Source organism: Alternaria viburni (genome assembly GCF_023758015.1).
Source record: "Alternaria viburni strain BMP 2772 chromosome Unknown scaffold_6, whole genome shotgun sequence".
Classification (NCBI taxonomy): domain Eukaryota; kingdom Fungi; phylum Ascomycota; class Dothideomycetes; order Pleosporales; family Pleosporaceae; genus Alternaria; species Alternaria viburni.
This window is the reverse complement of record NW_026055775.1, coordinates 43,910-57,021: the sequence shown is the minus strand read 5'-3', so window position 1 is coordinate 57,021 and position 13,112 is coordinate 43,910. Positions and strand designations below refer to the sequence as shown.

The 13,112-nt window shown below is 53.1% G+C and overlaps 5 protein-coding genes across 5 annotated transcripts; 1 reads left to right on the top strand and 4 right to left on the bottom strand.

The window, feature by feature from the left end:
- Window positions 1-189: 189 nt before the first annotated feature.
- Window positions 190-975, bottom strand: J4E79_003455 (uncharacterized protein; the record flags this gene model as incomplete). Its single annotated transcript, XM_049352349.1, has 1 exon — window positions 190-975. One exon carries the CDS (start codon window positions 973-975, stop codon window positions 190-192), a length of 786 nt encoding a protein of 261 aa, XP_049212728.1.
- A 994-nt stretch (window positions 976-1,969) lies between these two features.
- J4E79_003454 (uncharacterized protein) lies at window positions 1,970-2,740 on the bottom strand (the record flags this gene model as incomplete). The annotated part of the gene is made up of 1 exon (XM_049352348.1): window positions 1,970-2,740. One exon carries the CDS (start codon window positions 2,738-2,740, stop codon window positions 1,970-1,972), a length of 771 nt encoding a protein of 256 aa, XP_049212727.1.
- Window positions 2,741-4,416: 1,676 nt separating this feature from the next.
- J4E79_003453 (uncharacterized protein) lies at window positions 4,417-7,764 on the bottom strand (the record flags this gene model as incomplete). The annotated part of the gene is made up of 2 exons (XM_049352347.1): window positions 4,417-4,967; window positions 5,019-7,764. The coding sequence occupies 2 exons, from the start codon at window positions 7,762-7,764 to the stop codon at window positions 4,417-4,419; spliced, it is 3,297 nt and encodes a 1,098-aa protein (XP_049212726.1).
- A 574-nt stretch (window positions 7,765-8,338) lies between these two features.
- On the top strand, window positions 8,339-8,825 carry J4E79_003452 (uncharacterized protein; the record flags this gene model as incomplete). Its single annotated transcript, XM_049352346.1, has 2 exons — window positions 8,339-8,527; window positions 8,580-8,825. 2 exons carry the CDS (start codon window positions 8,339-8,341, stop codon window positions 8,823-8,825), a joined length of 435 nt encoding a protein of 144 aa, XP_049212725.1.
- An 86-nt stretch (window positions 8,826-8,911) lies between these two features.
- On the bottom strand, window positions 8,912-9,797 carry J4E79_003451 (uncharacterized protein; the record flags this gene model as incomplete). Its single annotated transcript, XM_049352345.1, has 3 exons — window positions 8,912-9,286; window positions 9,334-9,696; window positions 9,747-9,797. The coding sequence occupies 3 exons, from the start codon at window positions 9,795-9,797 to the stop codon at window positions 8,912-8,914; spliced, it is 789 nt and encodes a 262-aa protein (XP_049212724.1).
- Window positions 9,798-13,112: the final 3,315 nt, after the last annotated feature.

Below are 13,112 nucleotides of genomic sequence, written 5' to 3'. Positions count from 1 at the left end.
CTTTCATACCTAGGCAGAAGTATCCTCCACTTTATAAATGAACGAAATCCTGAAAACCGTAGATCCCGTCACCCCATTGTCTCATTGCCGTTGATGCCTAACGTGATGTGGACCAGTCCTTCTTGTCCGTATCATCAACCGCCTCTTGTCTCTGCTGAGCGCGTCGCTGACTGTGGAAGAACGCTCCAATCACGCGCGGTGGAAGACGAGGAAGCCGACATCAGCATCCATCATCCATCGGCCAGGATGACACTCGTTCTCAATCTGATAGTAGGACCTGAGATGCCACTCGCCGTTGAGCTCGCGACACCAGAAAGGATCGTCGTCGCGTGCATCTGCTGGCCTGATCTTGCGCGGGTCGTACGAGCCACGCTCAGTCGCGATCCTCCGGTTTTCCATCTGGATGTCTTCGCGCGTGGGACCTTGCTGTGTGTGACCGTGAACGTATGCTGGCCTTGTCTCTCTGACCGTCCTTGGGCCCGAGAAGCCTTGCGGTCCTTGTGGTTGACTGTTCGTCACATGGTATGTTGTGGTAGTTGTACTTGGGCCAGGTGGATAGACGTGCGCCGAGTAGCCGTAACTAGGTACGGTGTTGTAGTAGGTCCTCTGGTAGGGGTAATAGAAGTTAGCAAGTGGGTACAGCGAGCCATACAAGCTGTAGTTGTAGTAGCCATAGCCACCGCCATAGGAAGGGTAAGAATAATTGGAGGCATAGTAGTTCTGGGGAAAGTAGTTGGTGGCGTAGGTTTGAGGGTACAAGGGACGGGTGTATACCGCAGGTTGGTAGGCGGCCACCCCGTATCCGACACCCATACCGACGCCAACGCCTCCGAGCCCACCGTAGCCATAGCCGCCGCCTATGACGCCAGTGGGCGCGGCGCCATTCGCGGCTTGGCCGGCATAGGAGAGGAAACCGCGTTGGCCGTAACGAGGGTTGTAGATGTATTGGTGGCGGGGCTTTGGGTACGCTTCCATTGCAAGAGTTGATGGATAAGGGCCGATCGGACGATGACTAGGAGAGTTGTGAAGGAGGCAGGTCGCGATGGCGGTCGGTGGGAATTGCGCGGTTACAGTGGAGCAGGGCGAGAGGAGGAGGAAGGTGAAGGTCGGAGGGAGATACAACAAGATCGAGGGAAAGATGGTGTCGCGGCAGTAAAGGCCGAGAGCCACGCGATGTTCAAGAAAACATGCGAGCCAATGATGGCGGGGCAAGGCAGCGGTGTAGTAAAGGGAAGTCGCAAACAAACGCGATGGGGCAACGAAAGACAAGCGAGAACTTACCATTGCGGGATTGACCGGCACAATACTACGAGCACCGACAGGATATCCGGTACCGTATGTATATGCAGGCGGATGGCCGGGATGGACACCTCCAATATACCCTCGAGGAACCATGGCCTGGGAGTGGCCGCCTGGGATTACGCCCCTGGAATAACCTCCAGGAACGACACCACTTGGATATCCGCCGCCGTACTGGGAGTACCGATTCGGATATGTGACTGCTCTGCTCATGTAGCGGCCTCTGGGGGTATGGCTGTAGTAGCGCGAAGGGTAGTACGAGCCGCCGAGGCCATACCTGCGGCGTCTAGACATACCAAAGCCGGGGTAGTAATCCTCTGTGTAGTAGCGCTGGCCATTGCGGACCTCAACTCTGGACTCGTAGCTGTAATCGTCGTCGTTGAAGCACATCTTGCTGGCCGTGGAATTGGGCTGGATGGGGACTGGAGACGAGGGAAAGAAACAGCCGAGAAAGCCGACAATGAGCGAAGCAAACGGTGGCCTATGACGCGAATGAGAAGATAAGGGAGATACAGACTTCACCGCGATATCGATAGTAAGGCGTAACTTGGGAAGTAGCCCATCGAGAAATGCTTACCATGTATCTGCATTCAGCGATAGAATGGTATGTACAGTACAGACCTAGAGTACCTACCAAGGGCCTGTCTGCAACTAGAGCCCACTTGGATGATCAAGTCTTTCCACTTCCACTCTTCGGTACAGCACCCCCTTCGATAGCACCAGTCCCCGCTCCAGGCGCGCCGTTCCCCTTCTTCCCAAACATGGCGCGGAACTTCTTCAAGACCGGGGCGACCGTCCATCGCGCAAAGGTGGGAGTAGCCCATACGCTGAACACGATTCTCGGAATCAACAACATCTTGACAATCGCGTAAGCCGTCGCAAACTCGACGACCAGCCTGACACCGCCTTCGCTGATGTTCCATGCCTGATCCACCTTCCTCAGCCTCTTAGTCTCGCTGCCGATGCCGTCGTCATCGGAATGCGACAACAAACCCTGGCTCTTCATCCACTGCCTCTGTTTGTCATCCTTCTGGATCTCGTCGACCTCACGTTCGGCTTCCAGCGCTTCATCGCTGCGTATCCAGCCCTTGCGCTTGAAGTACCGACCGAAGCGCTCGACGCCTGACGCTATCCAAGCCCCTTCTGCGAACCACGGAGGCAGCCAGTGTGTGTAGTGGAAGTAGCCAGCGAGACCGAACAGAGGGATGACGGCCGTGAGCTCGTGGAGGAGAAAGAACGACGTTATGTGCGTGACCGGGGCATTGCCGAGCGCATTGGTGTACTTGTGCAGAAACTTTGGCAGGCGGCGATTGAAGCGCTCGATGCGCGACTGGGAGGACGCTGGAGAGGCTGGCGGCTCTGTCGCATAGCGGCGCGTGTGTGGGCTGCGAAGAAGTTGTGGTGGGCGCGCAGCCGCCCGCAGGATGGCTCGTCGTAGCATTCTGGCTGTGTCAATCCCTCCTCCTTGTCTCAACCTTCCGGCCCGAGTGGCTCCTTATGCCTTGCGCGGTGTTGTGATTCCATGCGGAGAGCTGCCACTGCGCCTTCGTCGTATGACGAAGTCATCGGAACCCTGACGGGCCGATCCACGTTGGTCGCGTCTACCTAGGTACCGATCACCTATGTAGCAGCACCTTGTCAACTCCCGCATTGACGAGTAGACCTGGTAGTGTTATTCGCGCAATCCGGTCTGGCGACATTCCGAGGTCTCTTTGAATAATGCGTGGCATATACATCCATGCATGTCCGTCAAAGGATGGAGGCCGCGCCCCCTGTGCCACCACGCCCTAAACATCAACCACTAATCAGACGCCCTGTGTGACCAAAGCGCGTAAAACACGTAGTTCCAGAAGTCAAATTATTTTTAGTTACGAACCGCTGCAGAAGCATCTGCAGAACTGTCTCAATCGTACTGAGAGCAAACTCGCTCAACATGTTACTATTCTACGAAGATGAACCCAGCTCAATTGAAAATGTGCAGCCCTCATTCAAGACGATAAACAATGCTTCAACGCCAGCCATCGATCCGCTACCGCAATACGGCTCTCACGCTTTCATTCCATACCCACCTACGACCACACCAAACGATGCCTCGCCAGAAGACCCCAAAGCTGACAGTACATCTCCATCACGGCTAAAAGTACTCAGCCCTTCTTCATGGACATATTGTGGTCCTCTCCTCCACGCAAGCACCACGTCCCTCCCACCGTCATTCCACACCTGGGCAACTCTTACACTGTCTTCTCCCGCGACTTTGATACACCGGCTCCTCCCTCTCCTCTCATGGCTACAGACTTTCTTGTCAGCAGCGAACATCCACAATTACTGGCTGACTATCCGCTGCACCACGACAACCCACGAATACGATACACCACGCTGGCACACAGATGAGAATGTTTTCGCCTACGATGCTGAAGCCACTGGCTTTGGTCTTGCTCAGTCTAGTACGCAAAGGCTATGGAAGCTCTGTACCACACTCCTCGGACCAAGCACTCTCTTCACAAAACGTAATGACATGGCGCTGAGGGTGCTCAGAGAGACTAAGAAGATCGAGAAAGAGAAGTTGGGTGACCATACCTGTACATCGATATGTTGCGTAGGCTGTTCCACGTATAGTGACTCCGTACGACAGTCACTCGTACATTCTCTACAAGATGTGGAGCGTGAGACACCGGCTTCTAGAGAAGTGGCGTTTTTTAGGATAGGCGGAGAAGAAGGGGCAGTGCATTCGGAACCCCGCCACGATACTGATCGTATATTCATCAATGTAATTCCAGGCACAGAAGAAGATTTGCGGAGCTTGATGGCCAAATGGGGTATCGGATTCCCACGTGCGTGGTGTTTCGGTTCGCCTGTCGGCTTCGTGAAGAGTGACGAGGCGGAGACCTTTGCGATGGGAACTTGACCTAATGAGACAATGGGACGAGGTTCAGATGGCTGCTCAGAGATCATAGATCAGACACGTGCAATACGTATGATTGATTTATAGATCGAGGGAAACTACGCTAAGATGGGAACGAAGCTGCACCCCTTCCTTTTTTTCTACATCCTCATAACGCATCTCCATGTTCTTCTTCGATATATTGCTGAACAGAAAGCTCAGCGCGATAGTTTCACTCACAGCTTCTCAGCAACCTCGACGAAGTCTTCCAAGTTTCGCACCGGTCGAACACCGGTGCTGACTTGCATACTCGCCTTCCAAGCATGCACATCCTCGATAAGAACAGGCTGTGAAGCATCCACTACGCTCTTGACATCTGCACTCGTATCCAGGGCCTGAGGCGCGGCCGGCAGACCTGAATCTGCTACACCCAATGCAGCCTTTGCTTCGTCGAGGATCTTGTTAGCGACTTCCTTCTCGATCTTGAGATCGTCAGTGAGGTGGCTGGCAACTGCATCCGAGATAGCCGCATTGGACGATGCGTCCTTGATGCGCCCCTCGAAAGCTTCGTCATTGGTTGTGATCTTGTGTTCGGCGAGAATGATTTTGAGCGCAGCGGCGGCGGCAGTCTTCTTCTCCTCGAGCGAGGGCTCCTTGGCCTTGGCTTGCGCTTGTAGATGTACTGAGAGTTTGGATCGTTGAGAGGATGAAGTCGAGATGTAGTGACTGTAGAAGTCTACCATGTCCTTCTTGGTAAGCTTCTCGATAGTCGCAGCATCAACATCGGCTGTATACTCGTTAGAAATGTACTAGTGCACGGGTCTAGGTGACAGCATACCTTGCAGGAAATCATACGAATCACTGTAAATGTGATTCCAGAACCTATTGTCCTCCGACGATAGATTCTTCAGTTTCGCGAGCCTCTTGTTAATCATCGCACGCTTGTGACTCTCAAAGTCTTCCTCATTCATGTCGTTTAGTGTCTGCTCGAACGTGTTGAGGAAGTTCTCGATGCGACCTTCAAGGTACCGACAATCTTTCTCACTCTGGATGAGAATGCGATATCCTGACCAAATGTCGTGGAAGCTAGGGCCAGAGAACACGACATAGCCAAGCTGCTCAATGGTACGAAGTTGATTGAAACACGGCTCGTCCGTCATCTGCCCAAGAAGCAGGAGCTTGGCGCGCGTGACGCTGTCGTAACGGTGACCGGCATATAAGCTATATTCGATGCAGTGATTGACGTTTTGGGGATCTTTTAGTTGTTTCTCGTAGATGAAGTTACTGCCGGATGGCCAGATGAGTCCCCGGCGTGTAGGTAACTGATTCGATGGCAGTCTCCTTGGCTTTATAGTGCGTTCTACTAGATCAGTAATCTTCAGAGCTTCCTCCTTGTATAGGTTGCCATGTGCCAAAACCTCGATTTGACATTGCGCCAGGATTTGCGGGAAGAACTGCTGTACGTCCTGAGCCGTCACGTTCTCAAGCTCTGGAAGAAGTTCGTCGTTCATTACGCTCTTCTCACTCTTGAATTGCCGAGAGTATGTCCCAACCTGATGGAAGGGCTGCCCGTACTCCCAGTTGCGTAGAGAACGAAGCATACGGTCGTGAATGATCCTGAAACGATCTTCTGATACTTCAAGATCCCGTACTTGCAGTAAGACCTTCTCCAGCAATACGTGCAACTTGTCGTTGTAGCCGCTGACGGTAATCGAAAGGCCACTGATGTGGTTGGTGAAGTCGTAGACCAAACCGGATAGGTCGGCGTCGTAGGAATACTCCACTAGAGCGTCATTTACAAGCTCACGATAGAGCGTGCACAATAACGTGATACGAGCTGTGATGCTGGTGATGGGTGTTCGGAAGTAGATATGAACGTTAGCCTTGGGTACCCAGAACTGATCATCCTTCTTCCACCAGATGCGCACGTTGTCGTCGTGGCGGATGAGCTTCGGCTCCTTGGTCGGCTGTTCAACCTCTTTCTTCTCTACTTCGAGCCGGGTCGGGATGAACTCATTCTTGTGCGGGAAGTGTAGCTCTGCCGGCCGGCTCTTGCTCTCGAATGCTTGTCTGATCTCGGCAAGGAAGTCTTCTGGCATGTTTTCGACCTTGTGCTCTGTTCCATACCACTTTTCCTTTTGATCCCATCCACCTGGGAAATCTTGACTAATGATCGTCATCCTGAAGTTGTCTGGTCGAAGGTAGGACATAGCCTCACTGATCAGCTGGGCATCGAACTTCTTGATGATGGCTGGACCGCTTAGAAGCATCTTGCGGTCGTAAGGCCTCTGCATGATACCGGCGAGACCACTGGCAGTGCGGCTAGGTGGGCTCTTTTGCTTAAATCGGAACTCCACTTCACTGATCCGCATTTGCTCCTCGACTACCCATTCGAGAGGTGGCTGATCGCGCATCAATCCGATGTATTGGAAGACAAGCTTGGCAACCTCTTTGTAATTCTTGAGCCCCTCCTCGGTCAATTTGATATTGACAGTGAACAGCCCTGAGCCAGGGCATAGGGTAGAGCCTCCAGCACCAAGTCCGTTCGCCCAGCCCTTTGCTTTGATGTGTGCAAGGATGCTACCGGGACCTTCGTGACCGAGCAAGTGACTAAGGTATCTTGAAGGATGTGACTCGTAAAACTTCTCTTCATCGCGATAGGCGAATGTAAGCTCTAACGACCGTGATTCCAAGACCGGTCTGGCAAACGTCTGTGTCAACAGTTCATTCCCAGTGTAAACGGGCATATCCCATCGATTTTGTCCAAGGTTCTTGTTCGGGACTTTAGCGAAGATCTCCTCCACCCATGTTTCCAGTGTGTCAAGGCTCTCTCGGCCTAGGACGACTAACTTCATCCGGTTTGCAGAATAGTGCGTTGAGTGAAACTTGATAAACTCGTCTCGAATCTTCACGCCTCGTGCTATGGGCTCGTCATGGAGGGTCTTGTAGCTTCCGGTCGAGAAATGGTTGTAGGGATGATCTGGATTGGCCAATGCCTTGTTAAGCTGATGCATCCGCCAGGTATCATTTTGGAGGTTCTTCTTATTCTCTGAGTCCACAGCCTTGAGCTCGCGATCGACCGTGTCTTCCAAGAACAGAGGACTGATGAAGAACTGGCCGAAGCGGTCCAGCCCTCCCCATAGCGGCGACTCGTCCTTGGACTCTGACAGATTAGTTTGTGACACGTCTGGCGATGCGGTTTGGCTGCTCGCAGGTGTGGAGGAAGGGTATGAAAGCTCAAAGTAGTAGTTGGTTGAGGTAGAGGCTGTGAAGGCATTCGAATACCCGCCGTGGCGTGTCAGATATTGGTTGTAGGCGTTCTCCTCTGGGTACTTCTCAGTCCCCATGAACAGCAGATGTTCCACCGCGTGCGCGATACCCGGCATATCCGGCGCATCGCTGAAGCTGCCCACATTGACATCCAGCGCCGCACTAGCCTTGTCCGTCCCCGCCTCGTGTATCAATAGGACCTCTAGTTGATTTGGTAGAGTGATGATTCGGTAGGAGCGATCGTCGAGTTGTGGCCTTTCCAGGTCTTCTATGCGCGACCTCCCCCCGGCCTCTCGTCCTAGCTCTTCCGCCATGGCGGCTGACTGCTTTCTTCTCAGCGAAGTCGCAAGGGCGCGATGCGTAGCTGGTAGCGGGACGACGGCGGCCTGGCAGCGAAGCGGGTTATGTATGGCGCGTGATCCGAGGTGACTGGTGGCGAGCCGAGTCGAGGCTGAGCAGTGTGATGACGATGTTGTGTACTGTGCGATCGACCAGGCAACCGGTAGCCTGGGAACGAGTGTTCGGTGTCGTGGTACCAGCGACAGGTTTCCCAGAGACTGTCGTGCGCCTAGCGATGGGAGCATCCACAAGACGTGCGGTGGAGCGGACAATGGTCGGACAGGCGGGTCCGCTGGTGATTCACTGTGGTCCGAGACTAATCAATTGCCTGCAGCTGTGGCAGACAAGAGGCGGTGAGGGACAGCGTATATTGTGGCGGGGAAGTGGCAGGCGCTGAGTGCGGCTCTACTCACCAAACAATGAATGCAGCAGCGTCCGGCGTTGTGGTAACGACCAACGTCAGATACGGTGGGCCCTGCATTGTCGACAAGACACTAGGGCTGGCTACTGCCCGTGCCCGTCACCGTTGATCTTCGTCTACGTGACAACATGGTACCCAAGGCATTTCAAGCAGGTTACGCGAACACGACTGGCTTCAGAAAGGTTGTCAAGGCGACTATATACATCAAGAAGAAAGATGGCATGTCGGATGCCGACTTTATCGAGTACTATAACAACAACCACGCACAGCGCGCAGTTCCCATCCTGCAGCGCCATGGCATCCTCAGCTACAGCCTTGTACAGCCCGAGCGCAGTCCACTACATAGCACCCAAGCTGAGACCGCCACAGACATACCATCTGGAGCGGGATCGAAAAGCCATACAAGACATTATGCACGGCAAAGCCAAGCTCATGGACTACGATGCCATCTGCACCTTCGTCTTCCCCGACTATCTGGCGCTGGCCAAGTTCATGTACGACAAAGACGGCGCTGCCTTGAATGGCGATCACGCCAACTTCATGGACGACAGTCAAATGAAGATGATGGTCGGAGACGAGTACATGCTCATCCAAGACGGGGACAAGGTCGGATGACCAAAGTGCAACTGAAGACGGAGTCTTCATGGGGTATCACTGAACCGGACCAAGTGTACAAATACATCGAGAAGACGTCGCCGCGGCTACCTCCGGCCCTTACCTTTGCCTCTGCCTGCAGATCCTCGTGGTGTAGATGAGCAGTTGGCTGAAATATGTCCCTTTTGCCCACATTTATAGCATTCCATGTTGGCCATGCCACCGAAGCCGCCCCCGCCTCCGGACCGTCGACTGCCTGATATCGATGTCAGGCCCTGTAGGTCGCCATCGTCCTTCTGTCGCTTCGGTGTTGCCTTGACGGAATCGTCGCCCCGCTTGTTCTTGGATTCGCGCTTTTCCGTGGCCATTTCGCGCTTGGTCTGTCGGATCAGATCTGCGGCAGGATCGTCCGAATCATACTCGTCTGAAGAATGCTCGGATTCTGATTCCGAGTTCTCGGCCTTGACAAAAGGCACCGTTGTCTGCATTTCGTCAGTTTGATTCTATCGCAAGTGCAAATTGTACACACATCTGCCTTCTTCTTGACACCACCGCCGAACTGCATTCTTATAGGCTTAACATCTTCCTCATCGTCCTCGTCCTCGTCCTCTGCGTCGAGCTCAGCGAATCCCGCTTGCCTAACCTTCATTGCATCTTGTCTCTTTCCTTCGAGAGGGTCCTTGAAACTCAACACCCACTTTGTCTCACCCGCATGTTGCGCAGCTTTGTCAAGGGCCGCCTGGCGCTTCGCTTCTTCCGCATCTAGTCCTGATTGTATGATGTCGTGATCCGAGGTTCCTACAGCGGATGCACCATTTGAAAGGCGTGCTTTCTTGCTAGGCGGGCCATTGGGCGTCGAGGGCGAAGACTTTGCGGCCGCGCGCTGCATAAACTACTCACGTTCAGCGTATTCCCAGGGTAATCCAGTAGTGATCTGCGTACCTTCATCCCCATCAGTCCCTTGGACATGGTTTTGGGCGTGTTTCCAGACATGTTGTGATTGGCTGCAGTATCGGTATCGCCGCGAAGGGTTGGCTGGGTTGTAATGTTGCTGTCTTCGTTTGCGAACGCGCAGAGTCGCGTTCGGCGAACTTTTGACGCACGGACCCGTCAAGCTATCGATAAGGCCATGTCCAAGTGCCAAGCTGATGATGTAGCTCTGCCATTTCACGTATCCTGAGCAATGTCGCAACCGAGCTTCCACAAAGCCTCTTTTCGCGCGATTTCGATCTTGTCTCAGCATCAGGGTTAGCTTCGGGCAGTATGAACAGTATCTCAGAAGGTCTGAGATTGGCTACACAATACTTCGCCTCCCACAAAGCAGGGCACGACCACACCTCCAGGGCTGCATGCAGCGGTTGCCAGGAAGTTCACCGGTGTACAAGAGACGGATTTCAAGATGGGCCAGACTCGCAAAACATGCAATGACGTAGAACAAAATGTTCGAGAACTCTTGTAGAGCCGTGAATTAACAGTAGTGATATTCTAGCGTCGCCCTACGTCTCGAACCATGAGGACGTTCCGGACTGCAATGTCCACCAAGAATGAATCTGGACTAATCATATGGCGTCGTCACCATATGTCGGCTCTCAGACCACCAGTATCTCCGTCGTTTGCACTAGCAACGCTCCGTGCCATTAGGGTATCGTCGAGGTTCCAGCCTCCAGGTATCTGCCGTATAAGGCGGCGTATGACGCCATTGGTCGTTAAATGTAAGTCGTCTCATTAGTATGTGTGGGTTGGCATATGGTATGCGGCGGAGAACCGCGCCTCCGCAAGATGCTCATGCGGGCTTGGTTATGCTAGGGCTCATGGCTCTCGAGAATAGTGCAGCTTTCATTTGTCGGTAGGCCTCGATAGCTTGTTCCTGGGACTGAAGACCGGAATGAGACTCTGTCGACGGACACAACTGGGGTCTGGGTAATGAAGTTGTCCATGATGATATGTCGGAGGCGTGTGCAGGTGATAGGAAAGGATGCGACGACGCATGGTGGGTGGCAGAAGCCATGATCCTTGGAGAAGAAGTGGATGAAGACTGAGAGCCAGTTGAGCTTGTAGCGGGAGAAGACATTTTGGTCTGCTGGAAACGTGGACACTCGCGACCCATATAAGGCCTGGGGATAATTTGTCAAGCAAGATGCGAACGATAACAAATCCCAAAAGTCGAATACCATGCTGAACTCCGAAACGTGCTCCGGCACGATTACAACTAGGGCTTGCAGGATGATGGACCAAATTTCCAAATCACGACAATGTGATAAGAATGGCAACCTTGTTGTCGTCAATGACACAGTAATCAGAGTGCAGACGCGCAGAGTCGCACGGGAGATCGTCGCGAAACAACCTTTATCCAATCGCGATACGAAATCCTTGGAGATCTGACCAATCGCAACCGAGCGACATGGATGTGCCTGCTTCACATAAGGGACTGCTAGATGCCACGAGGACGAAAATCGTGTGTTGCTTGACAAATCCCGGAGCCTCGGGAATCGCCAATCTCATACGGCGCATACGCGACATTCCGTGTTGACTTACCGACAGTCTGGTGGTGTTTATTCCAAATTCCTGACGCGAATTCGACGCTAACGGCTGTTAGTTCCTCCGGTCTCACTTTCTCGAAACGCAACTTTAACGATCTCGCATGCACCTGCATGTTCTCTGAAGCTCGGTCCGCGAACATGCCCATGTCCGGTGTCTAAAGCGCCTCAACCGCTGGTGTTGATGATGATCGTGTACTCTCGTCTGGTAGAGCAATCCTTATGAAAGAACTACCTCACACGGCAAAGACAGTCCAGGGCCAGTTGCATGCTACACGGACCGCGCGGTCCTTTGTAAGGAGGGTGGATCCCCGGCCGGATGCGCAATTTGCCTCAAGAGCTTCTACCGTCATAGTCTCTTCTCCGCATCTTGGTGACAAAAGCACGCAAGGCAATAGAGCATCATCCCAGAGCGCACACCGCTTATTACATGTTCACCGCAGTCAGCCTGGGAAGACTCCACCCAGGCAGCCACCAAAGATCCTATCCTATACGAGGCGCAGACTAAGGCATCCCGCAGTGACAAATCTGTAAACAGCTGTGCGCCTACGAGCTGGGCATACCCAATTCCACCAACTGTAGACAACCTGAGATCTCTGAGTCGGTTTATGGGCATCATGCCGATGTAACACTCCACGTGGACGTGCCGCTCCGATGCCAATGCGGCGTGCAAGAGGGGGCTAATCGATTCAAATGCTTTGCAACCTAGCCTATGCTCACACTCAACTCCTGTTGGATCTGACGTCAAACCCTGTGTCGTGTCGGCAACAATACCCGGTACGCATCCGTCGAAGCCATCTCAAAAGAGGTCCCCTAGCTGTCAACGCGGCCGCCATGCTGTTAAGCCGCTGAGGGGCCATACTCCATGCACATCTAGAAGTATTGTCGGCCCAGATAGTGTCCGACACATGACAATTGACAGCACCTAGCGTAAAAGCCTCCAAGCCTCCAAGGGAGATTCGGACCGATCTCTATCAGCCAACCTGGTGAGGTGTACCCTTACATGTGCGCTCTCTTAGAAGGAGTCACTGTAAGTCTCCCTTTAGACAATGCGAAGACCCGGCACCCTGCGCAGCGTTCACTTTTCAATTTGCTACATGCCACAAGTGTGCCCTTTACACATGTATACGATACAATTCGCCGCGAACGTCCACACACTGTTTTCAGAACTCGATCAAGTCGTCTCAATTCTCATGAAGTGCGGTGTGAACGCGCTCTTTGGTATTTGCTTCTATGTACCCAGTACCTGATCTGCGAGTCCTGTCTACACACCATGGCGGTCTCATAGAAAGAGTGAGTAAACATCAAGATGATATCATCCAGTCTGTGTATTCCGGTTCAGCGTGGCCCGATCCACTAGTGAACCACACTTTGGCACAACGGCTATCTCACGATCGATGATCACCATGTGGTGTATTCGCCTGACTTATTCATTGTTTTGGGAAGTAGCTGTGTACATTCTCGAATATTCTCTGAACTGAGGTGCTGAACGATCTTTGTTCTGTCCCCTTATGCACAGTTCCTAGGTACCATGGTTTACTCCCCAGCTGAGCTTATAGTTGGCTAGGAGCTATCACAGTGGGTCTGCGGCATCATAGCGACCAGAATTGCAGTGCCCCTCAGGAACGTGTAGATTGGTCCAGCCCGCGTTTGCATGTGCCCACAAAGGAACGCGGCTGATGACTTCGGACACTTATTCCAGAAGACAATCGCCTTGCTGTTTTGCAAACGCCGAAAGCGCTCATTTTGATTTCCACTCAACGATCCCATC